A 22800-nucleotide genomic window follows, 5' to 3' on the forward strand; every position below is an offset into this window, starting at 1 on the left:
CCAATTCAGCAGCTTTTTGTTCGATTTCCCGTCCCATGTTATTATGTACAAAATTTTGCTAAGATTGAAAGAGGCCTCAGTTAGCTATATAATTTTGCTTAGAAAGCTAACTAAGTAAAAGATTTATCTCCCACTTGTATATCCGTGACTCTATAATCTCATCAAATAAATTAAAGATTCCTCTTAAGATATCAACATGAAACCAGTATATTTTTAATCTCGATAAATGAATAAATTTATAAAAAAAATAAATAAACGGGAATCAGGGAAACAGTACACTTTAAAGTGTCGCATTCATTACACTAAACATCAGTTTACAGTGTACACTTCGAGCATAATTTTTATGATAATAATTGAAGCCTCCTCAAATACCTTAAAAGATATCAATATTTTACGAAACCAGTTAGCGAAGACGAAAAAAGATGCAGATGGTTGTTTGTTTACTTGTATAGTTGCTTGAATCTTCTACATGCTTCCACAACATTGTCCCGGTGACCAAAGGCGCTTACCCTGACAAAACCTTCACCACCAGGTCCGAAACCACTTCCAGGCGTAGTAACAACATGGGTCTTCTCAAGAATCTCACTGAAAACGTCCCATGAACTTTGGCCTGGAAAGTGGACCCATACATATGGAGCATTCTTTCCTCCGTACACTTTAAAACCAAGTGAATCAAATGTTTCCATTATGATATTGGTGTTCTCCTTGTAGAACCCAATCACCTCTTGCATAGCCTGGATAGGAAAAGGAGAAAAGAAAATTCTTAATTCCATTAGAAGCATGCTAGTTCGTTTCGTTGTACCTCACTTGCCAGGAAAATCAGACTCTAGAAAAGAGGTCTAATCACTCTATTTAATATGCGGTATATAATGTCTTTCATTATTTCAGAGACATGGTCACTTCAGTACAGAATGGAAGCACAACGAAAAGGCATTTATAAGAGACAAATAATAGCATAAATAGTCTGATTCAGTTTCTACTCCCAGTCAGCCGAGTGTTATTAGGAGAATTATAAAAGTTTCAACCAGTAGAAGTATTTTAATTTCATCGAGGCCCAACTGAAAAATGTATGATAATATTTTTATCCACACACTATGCAATAAATTTCCATCTTCTGTTCTGGTCAAGATTATCAACCTTCTATTGAACAGACAGTTGTTTTCCTCAACGAATTATATAGATAGTTTTGCAATGAAGATTTTGTATAATGAAAACGAATTATATAGATAGTTTTGCAAAGAAGAATTTGTATAATGAAATATTACCTCAAGGCCCTCTAATGAAAGGCAGGCTAAACCACCAGCTTGAGATATGTTGGAGGCCCCATTGAAGCAAGTACAGACAATTCGATTGAAGTCCTTGGCCACAGGAAATCCATCAGAAAATAACAGCTCTTTAGGAACTACAGTCCAACCTAAACGCACTCCAGTAAATCCAGCATATTTGGAGAATGAAGCAGTCTCAATTGCAACCTGAAACAATCGAAACTCAATGTCTATTGTCTGCATATATAACATGCCAGCTTTGTATCTAATAACACACTCTATTTATTCATGCTCCAGACAGAAAGACAATACTACACTCATTGAGCTTAAGACCAAGTGATGATACACTGTAAGAACCCAGGCAAGTTGTAATAAAAATATTTACATAAAAAAATTAGTAACAATAACAAGAGATTATTGCACTTTGTAACCCCAGACTTTGCCTCATTAGCAAATCAGACCCCACACTTTGACACGTGGTAGTTTGTAACCCTAAGTTTCAATTAGTTTTTAGTTTGTAACCTTGGCCCACACAACCGTTAAAAACTGCCGTAAACGTTAGTGTGTATATTAGTTTCTAACAGCTAATTTACCGCCTGTGACCCCTCAAAGTTTATGTATTATATTTTAAAATTATTTTTGAACACACACAACGATGTAAAAAAATTTAAAATAAATTTTAAAATATGTATTTAGATTTGGAATCTGATTTTTTTTTTTTTTACATAAACGATGTAACTTATTTTAAAATTTTAAAATAAATACATATCTTAAAATTTATTTCAAATTTTTTTACATTGTTGTGTGTGTTCAGAAATAATTTCAAAATATAATACATAAACTTTGCGAGGTCACACGGGGTAAAGTAGCTGTTAGAAACTAATATACACACTGTTACCTCTCAAATATTTAAAGTTAAAGGCTGTTTTTAACAAATGTGTGGGCCAGGGTTACAAACTGAAAGCTAATTGAAACTTAGGGTTACAAACTACCATGTTTCAAAGTGTGGGGTCTGATTTGCTAATGAACCAAAGTCTGAGGGTACAAAGCGCAATAATCTCTAATAACAACTCAAGCATTCAAATTTCATACACTTAACACTTGTAAATGTTCCAGAATGAACATACTAACAAGATCTTTCTCTCAAGGGAATTTTAGATCTATATCTTGTGTGAGACAGCATTGAGCTCACATTGTAATTCCATTTGGTCAACTAAAAGAAGATACAATTCTTACTTGGTTTGCACAACCGATTTTGCCCATTACTACAGTCAAATGTAGATAATGAGAATATATAACTGGAAAGAACTTGAATATCACATATAAATTAAGGCACTAATTGCATAAATCTATGCATACATATACAAATATATGTTTCTTGAAGATATTACATGAGTGTCTAATGAAAAAAGCTATAGTTACAACCTAAAAGAAAAATAAACTTTTGTCAGGAGATGTTTAGTGACACTAACCTCTTTTGCTCCAGGGATTTCAAAGATTGACTTTGGGTAATCATCGGACATGTACATTGCATATGCAGAATCATAGACGATAATCGACCCATTCTTCTTCGCAAACTGTACCAACTGAGTCAGTTGTTCTCTCGATGCGGCAGCACCAGTTGGATTGTTAGGCGAGCAGAAAAATATGATGTCGGTTCTAGAAACAGTAGACAAATCAGGAAAGAAGCCATTCTCTGGTGTACATCGCATGTATTCAATATTTGAGAACTTCTCAACATCTTTCTGGTACTGACCAGTCTGGCCCATAATGACACTTGAATCAACATAGGCCTGCAATAATGGAGTATACAACACTGAGACATTAAGTGCCAGATTAAAACTCTTTATTTGTCACAATCTTTGGCTTATTATCTTTTTATCTAGACGTTACTGTATCAAAAGGTTTGGTGTACAAACAAGCAGAGAAACATAATGGATCAGGTATTCATTAAAACAAGTACAAATTGGCTAGTTACAAGTAACCTAGAAATGCATAAGTTAATAACCATCAGGCAGATTGGGAATGGAGAACAAACGTAGTTTCAAGAATTCTCACATAACATAGATTGCATATGATATGCACTCAAACATTGTACACACATACAAACCGGAACTTAAAGGCTGGTAAAATTAATAACAAAGTAAATGGAGAACACTAAGTGTGTGCCTAATTATTGGTACTGAGAGAAACAGCCAGTAGTTATAAGCTTTTATATGTGTAACATCTCATAAATCCATATACATATTCCTGTTATCTATGATTTCAGACACTATATTCTCAAACCAATAGCAGCACTAACATGATCATTATCACAAAAAAAGGATCTACAAATATCTCATTTCTAAAACTCCACATATTCAATAAATTATTAGTTGAAAAGACTAATTGAACTTCATGATACTAGAGAAGTGGAAGGTGTTATTCACCGGGTATGATGGGTCTTGTACAGCTATTGTCACATTGGACCCAAAAACGACCTGCCACAGAGAATGAGAAGGTTAATTACTTTTTCCAACAAGGCGAAGTATGAAATCCTCACAAAACTTATAAGATTTTCCCTAGATGGCAGATGCAGACATGTATTAGGGTAAAATTATATAGTATATAACTGATGCTATAAAAGTTTATACAAATGCACATCAATATTTGAACATACCTGAAGGCGAGATATATCACACTTTGCCCCATCAGATACAAATACATCGCCTTGCTCTATACCAAGGTCGGCATAATAAGCCGAACATATTGCTGCTCTCAGTGGCTGTACAAACGAATTGTGTTACTTTTTATCCAAGTCAAATTCAAATATAACAACATATAATTAAGATACAACATGATTCTTACAATACACAGAGTAAACGTGGCTATACGGAAAATCTAATTTTTTTAATAACTTGTCCTCTGTAAGATGCAATTAAAATGAATATATCAGCAAAAGAATTAGGAGCCAAAAATGGGGTAGCTAGTTTGAGGATTGGCAATTCATTTCACACTTCTCATGGTCAAAAATATTAACATTTTTTCCTTTTATTTTCTACAGTGTAGCTCATATGATATGCAATCTGAATTATCAGGCTGACCTACTCTAACATGGTTATATTATACTATATTGGAAAGGGCAAAAAGAATCAATTAATATAGAAAGCACCTGGATGTTTAAATATAGATGTATTTGATTCTGTACAGTCACACAAATTCAAAGTGCATTAGAATGGAACAGTGTACACAGTCAATACAACATACTTTTTCACCTTGTTCCGCTCCATACCCACTGTAACCCTCAAGTGTTGAAAGTGCATAAGCTTTCTGGAAAATTGGAAATTAGAATTAGAAACAATTGAAACAAGAGACAAAATCACATTTACCTAAATATCGTAGTTAAAATATATGTTGGGAAATTGTATAAAAAAGAATTTTATAACCTCGAGTTTAAGTGTCTAAACAATAAAAAACCACTACTGTTAATTAGATACAATAAAAGGTTATTTAATAACTTAATAATAAGAGCGTGTTTAAATATTACAGACCAGCACTACACCTTAGCCATAGCAGAGGTGATCACTTCTGGAATAGGCTCAGTTGTGTCACCGATCCCAAGGCTTATTACTTGTGCATCAGGGTACTTCAATAAATGAGCTGCCTTCCTTCGTGCTATCTAATTATCCAGGAAAAAACAATAAATTATATTTAGCTATACCATACGCTAAATACGAAAGGATATTATCAAGTATACGAGGACTACATCACTGATCATTGATGCAATAGTCCAATATGAGAAATTGACTTTCTCAAACGCAAGAGTGGGCATACAGAAAATAACAAACCTCTGGAAAAAGATAGCCTGCTTGAAGTTTACCAATATTGGTATTACGAGCAACCTTAGTTGTGTAAGCTACACAAAATGCAAACCGTTAGTTCTCATAAAAGGTGTATTCAGAAAATAAGCATCTATGTACAGCAACTTCTTTAATTAAAGGCTTTGGCAAAAGGCTACACTATAATTTCTGTAAAGGTAAAAGGTTATCCTTAGTTACTGTTATATTCTCTCAAAATCAATATTAGACTAAGTATCAAAGTCTATAATGAAGGTGTAATAGATCTCTTTAATAAAACAAAAATCGCAGAGAACAAGTCTAGACTGCCATCTGGTACCTTTTTCTTAAGGTCATTGTATTTTCTTCAAATTATTATATATTTAAATTGGTTCCCCCAATGAAATCAACCATTAGTACTCCTAAACTATTTAAGAACATCGATAACCACTCCCAGTCAGCATTGCAACTCACCCGCATAAGAACACCCATACCACAACTCTAATAAGCACAAAACACAATCACAAAACATAAAAATCCAATCTTTGTAATCTACCACCAATTCTTGATACATTGTACACTTAAAACACACAAATTCAAGAACTTGTCACAAAATTACCAGTCTTTTCGACAGAAGGTGTGGCAACACATTTACAAATTCCACTCTTCTTAGCTGGAATCCATACATTTCTAGCTCTGAAACATAACACACAAATACAAAAATGACCCAGATAAAAATTATCAATAAAAAGGTTAAAAACATAATTTTTTTTTTCTGATTTCTAAGTAAGTGCTATGGTCATATGGCATTTCCTCGCTCCGTTTACAGGAAGCCGAGAGTTCGAATCTTGTCAAAGAAAAGCGTAAAATTTTAGAAGAAGGCAGAGTTACCTGAATGCAGTAGATAATTTGTTGGGTTGGCCTAAGAAAGCAGAGGTTGATGATTGAACAGAAATGGGCACATGGGTATTTGGAATTACAGACATTTTCAGATTGAAATGAGGTTGTAGAGTGTCAGTGAGCTAGTTCAGAAAACCTAGCTTAGTTGCTGACTTGCACGATAAAAGTTTGGCAGCATAATTTTTGTTTTTGAAAAAGCAAAATTTCTTAATGATTGAATTTATGAATAATAGCTAATTTGAATAAAAAAATAATATTAATTGTCGATTAACTTTTAAAAGTAATGAATATAAATTTATATAATTTTTTTAAATTTAAGATATTTGTTTTGTAGTGTTTCACTTTATTAATTGTATTTTAATAATGACAATCAATTATCATTATGTGGTTTATTAAAGTTTTATGACTAATATATGAATTGTGATGGTAATATATATATATATGTGTGTGTGTATGTGTATATATATATATATTTAAATTTAAAATTGTTCATAATAGAAAAGAAGTTTTGTATTATTAATATAAATAAAATTTATTATGAGAGGTAAGGCAAATTGAAGAACATGTCACTTTGTTGTTTGGAGGGTTCAAAAACTTAGGGGATATTCTCAGTGTTATACTTGTGAAATTGGCTTTTATCAATATATCATCATATTTTTAACTTCTATCTCTCGTCATCATGTACTCTTAGTTTTTCACATATAATACTCTCATGTTATGTAATATTTAATGAATTAATTTTAGATTTAAAAATAAATTATGTAATTGATTTTTTTGTAAAAAATACATTAGGCTAGGAAATGAAGCAACAGGAGAGAAGAATTGGGGACCTAGTAGTGCATGCCTGAGACATTAGTCCAAGATTACAATGACTTTCACCATTTATCCTTCATGTAGTGCTTGATACTCATTGATCCTTCTGTTTTGAATCTTCAGTGATCCAGAGCCATAATATATCCATCTAAACATCCTCACTTAATTAGAGATCACCATTATATATCCATCTAAACACACACAGAGCATAACACGGGGTCTTTAAGTCTTTTATGCACAATGCCAGTTTCACCATCAAGGGCACAGCCTGTCTTATTGCTAACAAGAAAAATGCAATCTGAGAGAGTAGGAAACTAGTTTTCGTATTCAACTACAGTAATTTAACCCTGGATCTAACAAGTAGCAATGGCTGCATGACTAAAGAGAGAGACCGGACTTAATTGCACAAGCACCGACATAGAAAGTTATATCTTGCGGGGGGAAACGGATTAGCAAATATTGTAGATATCTCAAACTTCTGTTAGCTTTCAAGAAATCTGCCATCAGGTTGCATCAGTTACAAACCATCATCCAACTAGTAACAAAACTTAAGCATTAACATCCATAAAATCTGATTACAACTTCAGGTTGCAACAAATTTTAGCTCTTGTTTGTCATCTGTTTCAGGTTCATTCCAACTCAAAGTCAATAAACAAAAGAACAAACCAAAAAATAGGAAAAGCAGATCATGGTATTGACAAAAGTAGAATCATCCAATATTTCTCCACTCAATATACATCGTTTCGCAAGTAAAGAATTAACCAATATATTTAGTAGGCAAAACAACAGGCCGCAGAAACTTGTATAAACTTGCCCTAGCTTTAAATGGAATAGACGAGTATAATCAAGATATAAGACTAATCTAGCTACCTAAACCAACAGTATGACACAAATACAAAGTTTGTGCAGCTACCTGGCAGAGAGGACCTTCAAAAGTACAATGCCAATTCACGATCAAGAATGCATTCTATGCTTATTGCTAAACCCAACAAAAGAGAGTAAATAGACTTCTGGTTCAAATACAACTAAACAAACTCTATATCCAACAAATAGGGATCTCTGGATGACTAAGATCAAAGAAAGAGACCTTTCCGCGCAAAACTTAATCATGTCATTCACACAAGCAGGGATGTGGATAGTCAATAATTCACAATACAGGGGATCAATGTCATAGATATTTGATGTTCATGTTAGGCTCTTAGAACGGTCAAGACCGGGATAACCAATAACTAACATGTAGCCTTGCAAGTTCTGACCATATACACAAGTTTCCTGCTTAATGTCCTCTCTATGGTTTTGGCATCGTGACTACGTGAATTACTGTGTCACATTTATGAAATGTTGGCAATAAAACAGCCACGATTTTGGAGTTTGGAGAATGGATGATGGGCCATTCCCTGACATTATGCTCCAGAGGTCATTACATTCCGGAGGACTATGACGGTGATCCATGATTTCTCTGCGGGGTGCGTGTCATCCATGATTTCATGGACTTTCTCGACGGTCTTGTTTGAATTGGCTTTGAACTATGCACATGTAATATCAGTTAATAGAACAGGGCTGACTTGCAAGATTGTTAGCAATCAAGAGTTGAGGTAAGCTTCCCAACCGCCTTTTTCTAACTTCTCTGCTTTTACCAATACTGTATCTCTTGTGTCTTCTAGATACTGAGCCATTCTGCAAAGAAAGGTTGCAGGTGATCTCTTATAATGAAGTAATGTTTCGTATGGTTGAAATGAATGAAATTATGAGCCAAATTGGAATTTGCACTATAAATGATTCATTATTGTAAAGAGTTGGTGAGTGATTTGCATTAATGAGGCGTTCTCATGTGTAAATGTTTTGAACATTATAATGACACCAAGAACTACAATTATTCAGATATAGACATGCATGTCGTCAGAGTGCATATTGGCATGTATGTACAGAAGAAAACACTAAAAAAATACCTTGCTTTTAGGTTAGCATCGCCGATACCCAACATTCTTACTGCAAGAAGGCCTGCATTGGTGGCATTGTTTATTGCAACTGTAGCGGCTGGGACACCCCTTGGCATCTGCAGATTGAACAAGAAAAGAACCTGTATTTTAAGACCAACTTTCCAAGGCAGTTATGCATTGAGAAGCAGAAACCGTAGTAGAGCTTATAAGACAATAAGGGAGATTATCCAGAGAACAAGACCACTGAGAGTCACAGTGACACTCATAAAGCAACGTTACCACTTGCCTGTCAAAATTTACAGCTTTTAAAAACACCCAACCAAACACCCCCTCCCCCACCCCCCCCACCCCCACCCCCCCACCCCTACCCCCAAAAAAAAATCTTTTCCCTCAAAAAAGGCACAACTTAAATTGTCATTTAGGTATATCAGCATTTCAGATGTTCATTGACTACCGCTATTCTTTCTTTTTAGTTTTTCTTTTTGCTAAATGACTAAAGCAATTCTGGATTAGTCTAAGACATAAACTCGAGTTACATTACTATAAAGAATAACCTGCACAATTGAGAGAAGTGAATCAAGTCCATCCACTGCTGAAGCCCGCACAGGTACACCAATTACTGGCAAGGGGGTCAATGCAGCTACCATGCCTTCATCACCGAAATATAATTAAGAGCTTGTAACACTTCTATAAATAAGAAGGAAATTCCAAGGCATGGTTCTAACCTGGCAAGTGAGCAGCACCACCAGCACCAGCAATTATCACCTGGACTCCCCGCTCCATTGCAGAAGCAGCATAAGAAAACATCAATTCAGGGGTCCGATGTGCTGAAACTATTCTCACCTGCAAAATCACTGTCAGTATCATCTTACCAAAGATCTAGACAGTAATATATAGTTCAACTGATATATGAACCGCGATGATATAATATAATATGAAATTAACCTCAACAGGCACATTAAACTCGTTCAAAATCTTTGCTGCTTCCTTCATTACAGGAAGATCTGAATCAGAGCCCATTATGATCCCAACACGTGGAGCAGCTGTGACATCATTTTGAGAAAACCATAAGAAGTTGGTAAGATTGGGAAATTACGCCGACTTAAATTGTAGCTTGCACTGGGTTGCTATTTAACTTGATACGTTTACAGATATTTTCTTATCAGAACTACAAACATGCTGCACTTCAACGTGTAGCAGAAGATGATTGCGGTCTTTTCTAACAAACTTAATTTGAAGCAACATTTACTGAGTACCCCAGTTTATTCAACCTATGCTCAGATTAACTTCAATTCTAGAATTTATGTGGCCATGAATAGTTTTGCAAAATGCCTCAATTAAGCGTTACATGTTTATTATTCCTAGGAGAATGTTAAAATGTTATTCATAATATTCTTTTTTGAACAAATAATGTTAGCCCATTTTAAAAAGTTCATACTCACAGAATTAGACAGAGGAAAAAAACTACCAGATCCGAGTTCTTGGTCGCTAAGTTGCTGGAGGTATACCGAAAAAGGTTAATGCATTTCAGAATGCATATTTAATCGGTAACTTCTTGACTAGCACTACAAGGTTTAAATCAAATATAAAATCACTAATAAATGATTGAGAAACACACCTGCAGGCTGATTATCAGTACTTTCCTGCGTTAGCATTGACATCAACTGAGATACAACAATGCCTAATGAGGGGCCAACAATTGTGATATGGCCCATCTTCCGTTGCTTTCGCATTTCTACAGTATTAAAGATCCTTTGATGTAAGAAGTTATTAACCGACTCCAAAATAATATATTCTAGTTAAAAGGCTTTCCTACCTGGTTTGTCATACCAATGAACATTTGCTCCAGGGATTTTCAAGGCCCTTTTTATGATCTGATGGGCAATGATGAAACCTGGTTCTCCCTACATGCATAAATGGAATGACCGCTGAAACCACATATTATCTTATCTAGGACCAATGCAGCAGCAAAAAGATTTCAATATGTTATATAAGCCGTGGAAAAAATCATTTGGGACCAAGACGGCACCAATGAAAAGATAGATCACATTTAAATTAAAAAAGGCTAGATAAACTGTCAACATAACATTTTAGATAGGTACTTTATAATATTAAAACCCTCTTATACAATTTACACACACAGAAAAATATCTGTGGGGCTTAGTTTTATGACTATCAACATCAGTGTTCATGAATACTGGATCCATGAAATTGCAAAGGGCATGATGTTACAAACACTAGTCACTAGTGTTGTAATCTTCTGCAAGACAAGGAATCCACTAAGTCACAATATATGTTTAGCTGGATAACGGTATTATTGTCATGTCGGTTCTAAGTGAAATGTGAGATATTGTCACAAATCAAGGCTTACTGTCATTCCTTTATACTTTTCAAGTATCTTTATATTACGATGGTTTGTGGGTAAGATTGGTGCGCAATGAAGACCTTTGTCAAACTTATACATATGATGTTGGAAGCACAATTTTCCATGCAATGAAACAATTTGTTCACTATGGATTACCATCACAGTGAAAATGGAACAGACATATAAGCAAACAATATGCAAGTTCATGAAGAAAGAAAGACTATGTAGTTTACATGTGATATCATATTTAAGGTTAAACTCTGTAATGACCAGCTACTAAATGACTAAACATGATAACTGCCATACACAATGCTTACATGTCTCTGATTTACTGATGTAGCAGCCTAGCACGGTCTGGAAAGGGCCATGCGTGCACAACTGTACCTCAATGTATTTTTGCATAAAGGACTGTTTCAAAATTTGGAAGTTGATAAAGCATTCAAAAAGTGGGCAATCTGACAATCATGACTAGCACAATCTTGCTTAAAGCAGAGTCTGTTTTTAACGGGCAACAAGCTGTAATATAAGTCTGTGTTTGTGATTTCCGCATCCCTCTCCTACCTCTCACTAACCAACTCTATTACTCTGTTCAGGCGCATGCATTCACACGTAACCAAATGTAAATCCCGAAACCCCTCCGACCTCTTACTAACCAGCTATATCCCTCTGTTCAGGCGCATGCATTCACTTGTAACCTAATGTAATTGGTGATGCAAGTTCCTTCTCTAACTATGTAAGTTGTAAATAAGAATTGAGAAATTTAATTCTAGATATATTGCAAGCAACTAGGTGCCAAAAGGGAAAAACAATTTACCTCAGCTTCTCCTAGTATATTGTACATCAGAGCAGCTGGAGTTTTCATTGATGGATCACCAAGAGGCAGACCAACAACTGCTCGTAAATGCTGCTCATATTGAGATGTAAAGCACGATTCGATTGTGTGATGGCCACTATTATGAGGTCTAGGAGCTACTTCATTCAGTAAAAGCTGGAAGCGGAAACACAGAACAGGAACCATTAAGTGAAAGAGTCGTAAGCATCGAAAAATTATAAAGAATATCAAAAGACTGAGTACACAATTTACCAACATATACAAAATATGCCAGTCAATTCCCACTTTCCGGCAATTGTTAGTTATGAAAATTAAGACAATAATAAGAAAACAGTGGAAGAATGCCAAGCATACACTAATTCTTTAAACAACCTGACCATCAGCAGTCAAAAACAACTCTACAGCAAACACGCCAGCACCTTCTAATGAGCTAACAGCTCTGCGCGCAACATCACTTGCAAGTTTCATGATCTTCCATGGTACATTAGCAGGTGCCTTGACAATGTGACATATATTTTCCCTGTAAATGGAGAAAGATTATGATAAATATCACAACATGCTAGGTATAACGTGAACTAATATTATAGACACAAGAACATGATTAAACCTATGCTTATTTGCTTGCCTGTGCATAGTTTCAACAACTGGATAACAGCTAATAGATTCATCTCTTCCTCTTGCAACAATTACGGCTAGCTCCTGAACAAATATAGAGATGCTATCAGTAAAGTTTGCTCAGGATCTTACCATCAGTGAACAGACGTAGCTACACCACCTCTAGAAATTATTCAACCTATTAAAGAAAATTTTGCTGATATAGCCTAATCCCCGATTTACTACAATAAGCTTTGTAAAGAAAATTTTAGATGCATTTATGTCATCAGCAATATTCAACCACAAAAAGAAATGTCAAATAAAAATTCTAACCTTTACAAAAGGTGCCCACTTCTCTGCGTACAAACCATGAGAAAATCCACCAAGAGCTGCACATAATTATCAAAAATCACATATTAAAAGTACAACTTGCTACAGTTAAAACTTGTATTGTAACGTGTAAACCATCTATATATAAGATGGGATATTAACCTCCATGCCAAACCTATATAATATAAGCAAAATTGTTCCAAAGAAAAGGCGAAAAACTGATACTTCGGGACAACATATACATAGAGGACATCAAAAATTTAAAGCATAACGTAAAAATTCGAAAAGGAAAACAATCTCATCATGGTATTAGTTCTTTACTGTGAACAGAGGATTACACATACTACTTCAACGTGTAAACAGTGCAAGAGTCACAGAAAATTTGCAATAAAAAAATAACTTAAGACCTAAATCACATAACACAAGAAAGACGAACATGCAAAATTTGGTGAACATCTTACCATTTAAAGCAGAAGCAAGCTCCTTCTCCGATTTTGCAACAGCATTACCTCGACCATCATAAGCCAGCTTTCTACTCTTTAACATGAGAGGATATCCGAATTGGTCACCTGCTCTTCTAGCACTTTCAATATCATTCAGCTGTGAAGGCCATATGAGTTGTCAAAACTCAAAACAACAAAGCATTTTCTTTATTTAAAATTAAGAGTGCCATTCTAGGAAGAGAAAATCAAAAACTGGACCTCCTAAGTATTGACCTGCATATATTCAGGAAGTGGTATATCGTGTTTTGAAAAATGGACTTTCTGAAGATATTTATCCTGCGAAGGCAAAAGAGAATTCAAATAACTGACATGAGTTCTAATCAAATTTAATTATGAATTGAATTACGACCAAAATGACCAACAGTGTTCGTAATTTGGATTCCTTTTGACCAAATAACTTTACCTGAATAATTCGGATTGTGGAGGCTTTAGGCTGACAATTCACACCCTGTTGTTCAAGTTTCTCCAGAATGTCGGCATCAACATGCTCTATTTCAACCGTCAATACTCCACATCTACATAATAATATTTGGATTAGCAGCTGAATAAGACATGATTTTAACTCTTAATATTCAAATAATATCATCAAATTTTTACATACATGATGGGGTTAGTAACTTTTACCATTTTGATTTGTACTGTGTTCTCTTAGAGCATCTCTAATGGGCTCTTCAAACAAGTTTTCAACTTCAATTTAAAAAAGATTTGGAAAATTACTACTCCAATGGGCTCCTAGTGGCTCCTTAAAAATTTAAAAGCCTCCTCCCTCTCCTCTCTTTTAAAGAGTATCTAGGTGCTCTTAACTTATTATCATTGAATATAATATTCACTTTCCTCCAATTCTATTCACTTCTCTTCAATTTTCTCTCCAACTTTTTCCTCAAATAATAATAAAATATAAATTGAGAGCAAGTATAAAGAGTAGTGTTGGAATTGTCACGATATTCAATGTATTAACTTGCTAGGAGCCATATATTATATTATTTTTTTAAAGAACGATTTCGGAGCTCATTGGAGATGATTGAATGAGATTTGGATTATTTTATGGGGAAATGTTTTTAAATTTTATCACGTCTTCCATTCCTTTCCTAACATCTTAATCAAGAACTCTATCCTATTGCTTTCAAAAAGAATGTTCCATCCTCCTTTATCCTCATTTTCCCCGTAAACTACATCAAATAAAATTTCTACTCCCTGATTAAATATCACAATAAATACCTATTGAAATATATATATATATATATATGTAATAACCTTTATAACTTTCAGCGTTTCACATTCAGGCACAAACTAGTGATAAATAAAATTAATATTTTCAGCCTGACAAATATTAGCAACATTTATCTCAGAAGAAAAGACTACATTACATTCACTGTATTAAAAGGGTAAAGCATATTTAAGAAAAATACATTCAAATCTCATATGAACATATCATATATATATCCGTTGCATTATATTCCTTTTTCCCAAAATAATAGTTGATTTGACTTTTTACACGTAATTTGAGGTGTAAAAAAATCATATTTTTACGCATTGTTTTTCAAATTTTATTTTCCTGAATAAAAATTTAACATCTATATTTATATTCTATAATACCTACTCATATAATTTAATGTCTCATTAAATACCCCTCTTCCCTTGGTAACAAAAGGTCAAGCCATCGAGTTCCCATAGAGTCCGCTATACCATGGAACTGAGCCTTCACAGACAAAGTAAAAATACATCAAAATATCTAACCTTTTAGAGAATTCTTCGACTGTGGCACTATCATTATAGCTTCCAACCATATGGTAATCTGCTAAAGTATTAGCCGGGCAATTCTCCAACGGGTCCAAAATAACAACTTTAATCGCCATTTGCGATGCTGCCTGACACAACATTCGACCCAATTGACCTCCTCCCAAAACACCAACAACTGTTTCCGACAACCCATGAACAGCTTCACCACTTTCCCTACACACACAAATTGCTCAATAGTCAATACCAATCACTATAATAACATCCGAAATAATAAAAATTACGCAAACCCCATGAAAATATAAATAGATACAAGTGACTAGAATGAATAGATACAAATAAAAACCACATACACAAATTGTTCAATACTATCATCAAAGCAACATTTAAAAGCAACATTAAAGATGCAATTTTTACACAAACCCATCAAAGAAAACTAGAAAAAAAGTGCTTAAAATCTATAGAAACAGATTAAAACACATACTTTTTTAAATATAGTGAAGAATCTTGAATGTCAGCCATTGATGAAGAAGGTCTGCAACTGAAAAGCTTGGAAGAAGATACAAGGGGTTGTTGATTATAAGCTGTGAAGCAGGGATACGCCAGACTCCCAAAGAATCGCAGCGGGGTGCGCGCACCGTGCGGGGGTGCGCAGCAGTGCGGCGCAGTGCGGCTGGGGGTGCGCCAGGTGGCGTAGCGGCGAATTTCGGTGACCGATACGTGGGGGTGCGGGAGATGCGGTGCGGGAAGGGCAATATCGGTCATTTCACAGCAGATTAAAACGAAACAAAAACACAAACGGGTTCTCCACCGGTTGTAAAAACACAGAAGTTTATGTTACCGTATATGTATATCAGAGTGTTAGTCGTAATGATAATGTTGGCATTGGGCTTGGGCTTGGCTGCTTCAGTTTGTGTAATTATAAATACTCCCTCCGTTAGAATTCCCGTATCCCCGCACTGCGCACTCCCGCACGCGCACCTGTGCTTCCCAGATTATAAGTGAGAGAAGTAGAAAAAGGGTTGAAAAGCAGAAGAGAATTGGTGGGCTTCAAATTTGAAATTGTACAAGTGCCGCCAAAGGAAAGCACACAGAGTGTGGCTCAGCATTTTGTCAATAGCCTGTATTACAGCGCCAGGCTTCGTTAGCAGCGTTCAACTTATGTAGCACCAAGGATATTGTACTTTTTCTTCTGCCAAAAGTGATTGAAAGTTCTTTCAAAAAAAAAAAAAGAATCTGATTGAAAGTTTTTAAAAATTAAACGGATTAAATAATTATTAAATGAATTAAACCAAATAATGTTGACTTGCTAATTTTTTATTTTTAAAATATTTTTTTTATAATATAACTATAATTATATTTCAAAATTAGACAAAATATATTTTATTTAATATATTATAAATCTAAATTCTTATTATGACATAGTTTTATTTTTAAATATATTAATATTATAACTATATATATTTAATTATATATTATTAATCCGCTTAAAATTTCGTTTAGCGTTTACAACCTATTTGCATTTTTCAAAGACCTAGTTTTCTTTACTCACTCAAGACAGCACAAATACGCTTCAGATAAAATTGATATAATAATAATATATAAGCATGTGGAATATGTGATTTGAAAATATTATATTTATCATTATCTCTAAAATTTATAATTTTATGATTTATATTTAATATTTGTTAGTTTCAAATATTTATCAATCTATAAATAAAATATTAAATATCTTTGGGGTATTAAAACCTACAAATTTATTATAATAGTTTGAAAATTTTAATAATTATATTTAGTTATATATTTTCAAAATACTATGACTAAAATTTAAACTATATAAGCTTTCTTTTATATATACGCTCTCATATGCAATCTTAACTATAATTGTTGTAAATTCAAAATTTTTATTCTCAACCAGCATTCCAAATTTATATATAACTTTTATCGTATTTTTCAATTATAATAATAAAACATGTCTATTAATTGACAGCTCATTTTAAAACAAAATTCATCTAAATGAAGAGTTTAAAATAATGACTTTCCTTCCTAAACGTTTTTCATGTGCAATAAATCTGTGGTTAAATGTCATTTCCAATTTACTAGAACTTAAATTAGGTTTTGATTAAATATTTAAAAATATTTATTTATCAATTAGAAAATAAAATTTTATATATTAAAATTGATCTGATATATTTTTTATTGATATAATTTTTATTTGTGTAACTGTATAATATAAATAATAATCAATTATAGTCTAATATAATATTTTAGAACATATTAAAATGATGACAAAGACTATAAAATAAAACTAATATATGGGAACAAAACTCTAATTTTATCCCAAACTTTTGACTTCCAAATAAGGCCACCAATCAAGTTATAACTTTGACACAATTCAATAAAAGTTTATGGGATCAAAGTGAATTCGAGTATCCATATATTCTATTATATATTGGTAGAGAGAAGTATAATAAAATATTTTGATAATCAAAACTACCTGAATATTAATAAACAAAATTTGAATATCTAATTAGAAACTAAAAAATAACTCATGAGTCATGAATTGTATTTTATATAAGTAGAATAAAATAATAATGTCGTACGATTCACAATATTTTGATAGGTTGTAGTTATTTTGATTAGTTACGTTCTTCATATTAATTCGGCTTAAATTTATATAAACCCTTCAAGTTCAGCTCTATGCACCGATTAACCACTGAAATTTAAAAAAAAACACAATATTTTGAGCATCCAAGTAACGAAAACGGATTGTACGACCATCTCCCTCCCGGTTTCTTGCGTTTGAGCCGAGCGTGGAGCACAGTTCCCAGATGATGGAGGTAAACACTGTGCATGCAAGCTACAAATAGTGAGAACACAACGACCATCAATTTTTCGAAGAAATACGTGTTGGCATTTAGCACAGTTACATACATGTCACAACAGACACGAAGTAGATGAGATGCCTGATTAAAATCAACAGCTCAATTTTCAGACAATAAGCAGAGAGAGCTTGTAGATATATATTAGTTCTAAGATGTCTATGATCCCTTTGGTTCAGTCAATTTGGTTATATGACAAATGAGAGACAGAGATAAGTGATCATTTGACCTTTCATTAGCTCTTTTACATTTGCCCGCTTTAAAAGGATAAATTTAATTATTCAAATGTAAAAATCTAGAAAATGAGAGTTTCTAAGAATGCCTCCTTCACTGCGAGAACCTATACACAGAAAAAAGAATACAGTATCAATAACCATGGTCTGATGTATTGAAAAAAAATATGATGCGGTGCCGAAAGCACCCACCTTCATTAATGAGGCGGTCAGCACCATATATTCCAGTTTGATGGAACTGCACAAACTCCTGATCTTGCAAAAGCATGACAAGAGTGCTAAATAACGATGAAGAAACATGCCTGAAATGTAGGTAGTTAGCAAGACAAACCTCAAGAAGAAGCCTAGCACGAGCAACCATAGCATTGCCATCCCCACGCAAGATCTTCTGAGAAACATTTTCACTCTCGATTTTAGTTTTTTTATATAATTATCAAGTAAAGAATGTAATATTCCACAAGCAAGCTGAAATTTAAATTGCAAATTTTTTATATAATACTAACTTCTCTCAGTCAATTTGTCAAACATGTGATAGTTGCCAACACATATAAAGCTTCATACATATAGACAAAGTTAGTTAATTTACAATTTTCAAATCAAGCGAGAAGCATACCTTGGGGAAAAAATCCTGAGCAAAATCATTCCACACTCTTCTAAATAAGAACATTTAAAATGGGAATGAGACATACTCCTGTATCCAAAATCGTTGAAGATGATCGGAAGCGATTCTCCCTTATTTAATGCAATTACACCCTGGCAACTACTTTGTATACTTTTACTCATCTCAAAGCAACCTGAGCAGAAACTCTTCGATGGCTGTCCACACAGTTTTTATATCGATAGGAACAAAATTTCAAAAATGTATATGTGTATATGATTAAAGTTTTCAGAGCTCTAATGCAGAGAGCCAAAACTAAGTAATATTAAAGAAGGGGATATATAGTAAAAAGGCAGGGATGCATTAAATGATTATTTGGCCTTTAATAAGCCGTTTAGACCTATAAATTAATTTAGAACATGTAAAAATCTAGAAAATAAGAAAACCTGAATGAAGGATATGATCGACACAAATGAATATTTAGATTTTAGGCTGGCACAAATCAAAGATAAATCCGTGTTGACATTTAGCACAACTACATACATGCCACAACAGACAAAAAGTAGATGAGGTGCCTGACTAAAATCAACAACTCAATTTTCAGACAATAAGCAGAGAGAGCTTGTAGATATATATTAGTTCTAAGATGTCTATGATCCATTTGGTTCAGTCAATTTGGTTATATGACAAATGAGAGACAAAGATAAGTGATCATTTGACCTTTCATTAGCCCTTTTACATTTGCCACCTTTAAAAGGATAAATTTAATTATTCAAATGTAAAAATCTAGAAAATGAGAGAAATCTTTCACCTTCACTGTTTCTAAGAATGCCTCCTTCACCGCGAGAACCTATACACAGAAAAAAGAATACAGTATCAATAACCATAGTCTGATGTATTGAAGAAAAAAAAAAAATATGATGCGGTGCTGAAAGCACCCACCTTCATTAATGAGGCGGTCAGCACCATATATTCCAATTGGATGGAACTGCACAAACTCCTGATCTTGCAAAAGCACAACAAAAGATCTAAATAACGATGAAGAAACATGCCTGAAATGTAGGTAGTTAGCAAGACAAACCTCAAGAAGAAGCTTGGCACGAGCAACCATAGCATTGTCGTCCCCCGCGCAAGATCTCCTGAGAAACATTTTCACTCTCGATTTTAGTTTTTTTATATAATTATCAAGTGAAGAATGTAATATTCCACAAGCAAGATGAAATTTAAATTGCAACTAATTTTTATAATACTAACTGTTAGGAAAAAACACGAGATTCAACTTCTAATGCAAAACACACACACACAACAATATATTTGACGCGGAAAACCCACGTCTCAACTTGTATTATTAATCAAAACCGTTATCAATAATATAATCAACCAAACTTGGATGCTCAAGTCTACAACTCAAGTATCCGCCGCAATCGATACATAAATCTACATCTTGAGCACACCTATCAAACACAATATGACTATGTATGTATAGCCATCTCAAATTTAGCCAAATCAGAATCTAACTCTAACTCTGAAATATCTAATTGCAATTGGAATCCAATTCTAAAATCTTCAACTCAAATCAGAATCCAATTCTAACTGGGTTAATACCCAACAATCTTCTTCTAACTTTGTGATCAAGATATACCTTTTATAATAATTGTCTAAACATACAATTATTATCCTTATATATTTTGGATCACCAAAGTCCATGCTACCTAACACTAACTTCTCTCGATCAATCTGTCGAACATGTGATAATTGCCAACATTATAAAGCTTCATCCATATAGACAAAGTTAGTTAATTTACAATTATCAAATCAGGCAAGAAGCATACCTTGGGGAAAAAATCCTGAGCAAAATCATTTCACACTCTTCTAAATAAGAACATTTAAAATGGGAATGAGACATAATTCTGTAACCAAAATCGTTGAAGATGATTGGCAGCGAGGCAGAATACCATCTCCTTTATTTAATGTAATTACACCCCGGCAACTACTTGTATACTGTTACTCATCTCAAAGCAACCTGAGCAGAAACTCTTTTATGGCTGTCCACACAATTTTTATATCGACATGATCAACATTTTAGAAATGTATATGTGTATATGATTAAAGTTTTCAGAGCTCTAATGTAGAGAGCCAAAACTAATTAATATTAAAGAAGGGGATAGTAAAAAGACAGTGATGCATTAAGTGATTATTTGGCCTTTCATTAGCCCTTTAGACCTATAATTAATTAAAAAAAATGTGAAAATCTAGAAAATAAGAAAACTTGAATAAAGGATAATAAGAGAGGCCACTTCACCTTGTGAAGAACCACCTTTATATGAATATAATATTATTTTGATAATAGATAATTCTGATAAAAAGAAATATATAATATATAAAAATCACATGAGATAGGATAAAATTATGAGACCTGAAATTTTATACAAAATAATAATAGAGTCATCTTTAATAATGAAATTAACACACATGTATGATTTTTTTTGATAAAATTTAAATTCTGAATAAACAGAGTCGAAAATAAATGATATTTAAAATCCAAAGACGGCAAACAGAGTAGGTGCTATCCGAAGAAATTAGTCGATCTAGATAACACGCAAAAAACTCAAAATCCATTTTTATCACCTGCATAAAGTAAATCAATTTATAAAAGGGTTTTATATCATTTAAACCACCCGCTTCGACCGAAAATATCAAGTAGGCCACCGGTTCTAACGGCGTCTCATTTAAAACACCCAAAGTCGAATATATATCTCTCCGTTAACTCCAGTTCAAAACCCTAACGGAGAAGCTGATGTGGCAGCTGACGTGTCGCGCTTCGATTAGGTGGCAGGTAACGGCTAGTTTGACCCGATTTCTCTCTTCTCTTGCCTGACCCGTCTATATATACAGCCACTGTAAGTAAATTAGGTATCTATCTTTGATTTTAATTAGTTTGAGAGGGGAGAGCTCCATGTCTTCCACGTCAAATACATCATCTCTAAGGTGGGGAAATAGCATGGTGCTTTGTCACTGTGCTTCTTATGCTCGATTACGTACCTCATGGACTATAAAGAATCCAGGGAGGCGTTTCTGGAGTTGTTGTAAATCGAAGGTACGTTGGTCAATTTTTGTTAGTTAATTTCGAGCAGCTTGATAACAATGGTTTTTGCAGGAAGCTGGAGGCTGCAACTTCTTCCTATGGATGGATGATGAGTTCGGTGGGAGAGCAAAAGATGTTATTGAGGAGTTGAAAAAGAAAATCAGTTGTCTTGAGGAGAAGCAGCTAAAAACAGAGGAGAGATTGGCCAAAAAAAGAGAGAAAATGAAGATGTTGAAGATACAAAATAGTGTGCAATTTAATATCATTATGGCCTTAATTGTAAGCTTGATTGCAATTATTGTAATGATTTATGTTAACAGGGAGATGAGTAGCATTAGAAGGAACTATTTGTACTGAACAATTGGTTGTAATCGATTTACATTAATGGAAGAGATCATTAATTCCATGGACAGATGTTCAAATCATTTCAGTACCATGAGTTTAACAAAGGTTCACACAAAATAAGTACCAAAAACAGCTAGCAAAAGCAAGTACCAAACAAAGCAGACTAAGTGCTTAAACAAGTTCCAAACAAAATAAGTGGTAACAAAATAGCATAAGTTTTAATCTGCTAAATTGATTGGATCATCTGGAGTAGAGTTTGCAGGGTTTTGACAAGCTTTCCTCCACAGCACCTTCCTTATCCTGCTGCTCCTCCTAGGCTCTTCCAGTACTTCTTCTTCTGAAGTTGAGAAATCATCTTCAACTCTAGTGTTTGTTGAAGGCTGTGCTTGGGAATCTTGCTTGGTCTGGAACTTTCCTGCATCTGGAACTTGATTGCAGATGGAAGCATGTGAACTAATGTTTCTTCTAATAGGCAACTTAGGCCTTCCCAAACCCAATCTTGTTCTTTTGAAGACATGAGTTTCAGTACTGCAACCTTGGCCCTCATTACTAGTTTGATTTGC

General features: G+C 33.9%; 2 protein-coding genes and 1 long non-coding RNA gene across 9 annotated transcripts; 1 reads left to right on the forward strand and 2 right to left on the reverse strand.

Moving 5' to 3' along the window:
* Nucleotides 1-267: 267 nt before the first annotated feature.
* Nucleotides 268-6155, reverse strand: LOC108196238 (LL-diaminopimelate aminotransferase, chloroplastic-like). The gene is made up of 10 exons (XM_064094638.1): nt 5972-6155; nt 5700-5776; nt 5093-5160; nt 4807-4923; nt 4512-4574; nt 3925-4029; nt 3695-3745; nt 2738-3058; nt 1266-1472; nt 268-734 (listed from the first exon to the last, which is right to left on the reverse strand). The coding sequence occupies exons 1-10, from the start codon at nt 6064-6066 to the stop codon at nt 441-443; spliced, it is 1398 nt and encodes a 465-aa protein (XP_063950708.1). The 5' UTR covers nt 6067-6155; the 3' UTR covers nt 268-440.
* A 1346-nt stretch (nt 6156-7501) lies between these two features.
* LOC108209412 (phosphoribosylaminoimidazole carboxylase, chloroplastic) lies at nt 7502-20975 on the reverse strand. Of its 7 annotated transcripts, none has more exons than XM_064094644.1 (20): nt 20640-20975; nt 19889-19946; nt 19750-19812; nt 19619-19657; nt 17881-17954; nt 15095-15307; nt 13761-13872; nt 13571-13633; nt 13316-13454; nt 12858-12913; nt 12538-12629; nt 12303-12450; nt 11913-12086; nt 10550-10637; nt 10352-10468; nt 9679-9776; nt 9459-9576; nt 9288-9382; nt 8743-8849; nt 7503-8470 (listed from the first exon to the last, which is right to left on the reverse strand). In XM_064094644.1, the coding sequence occupies exons 1-20, from the start codon at nt 20711-20713 to the stop codon at nt 8377-8379; spliced, it is 2022 nt and encodes a 673-aa protein (XP_063950714.1). In that variant the 5' UTR covers nt 20714-20975; the 3' UTR covers nt 7503-8376. The 7 variants fall into 7 exon arrangements, with proteins under 7 accessions (XP_063950731.1, XP_063950714.1, XP_063950733.1 ...); XM_064094646.1 differs by having other exon boundaries at nt 7504-8470; nt 17881-17941; nt 19750-19807; XM_064094654.1 differs by having other exon boundaries at nt 7506-8470; nt 19750-19807.
* A 479-nt stretch (nt 20976-21454) lies between these two features.
* On the forward strand, nt 21455-22294 carry LOC135150838 (uncharacterized). The gene is made up of 3 exons (XR_010289229.1): nt 21455-21643; nt 21745-21904; nt 21965-22294. It is a non-coding gene; the product is annotated as an uncharacterized LOC135150838 (long non-coding RNA).
* The last annotated feature ends 506 nt before the right edge of the window (nt 22295-22800 follow it).

This window comes from Daucus carota, chromosome 1 (assembly GCF_001625215.2).
Source record: "Daucus carota subsp. sativus chromosome 1, DH1 v3.0, whole genome shotgun sequence".
NCBI lineage: Eukaryota > Viridiplantae > Streptophyta > Magnoliopsida > Apiales > Apiaceae > Daucus > Daucus carota.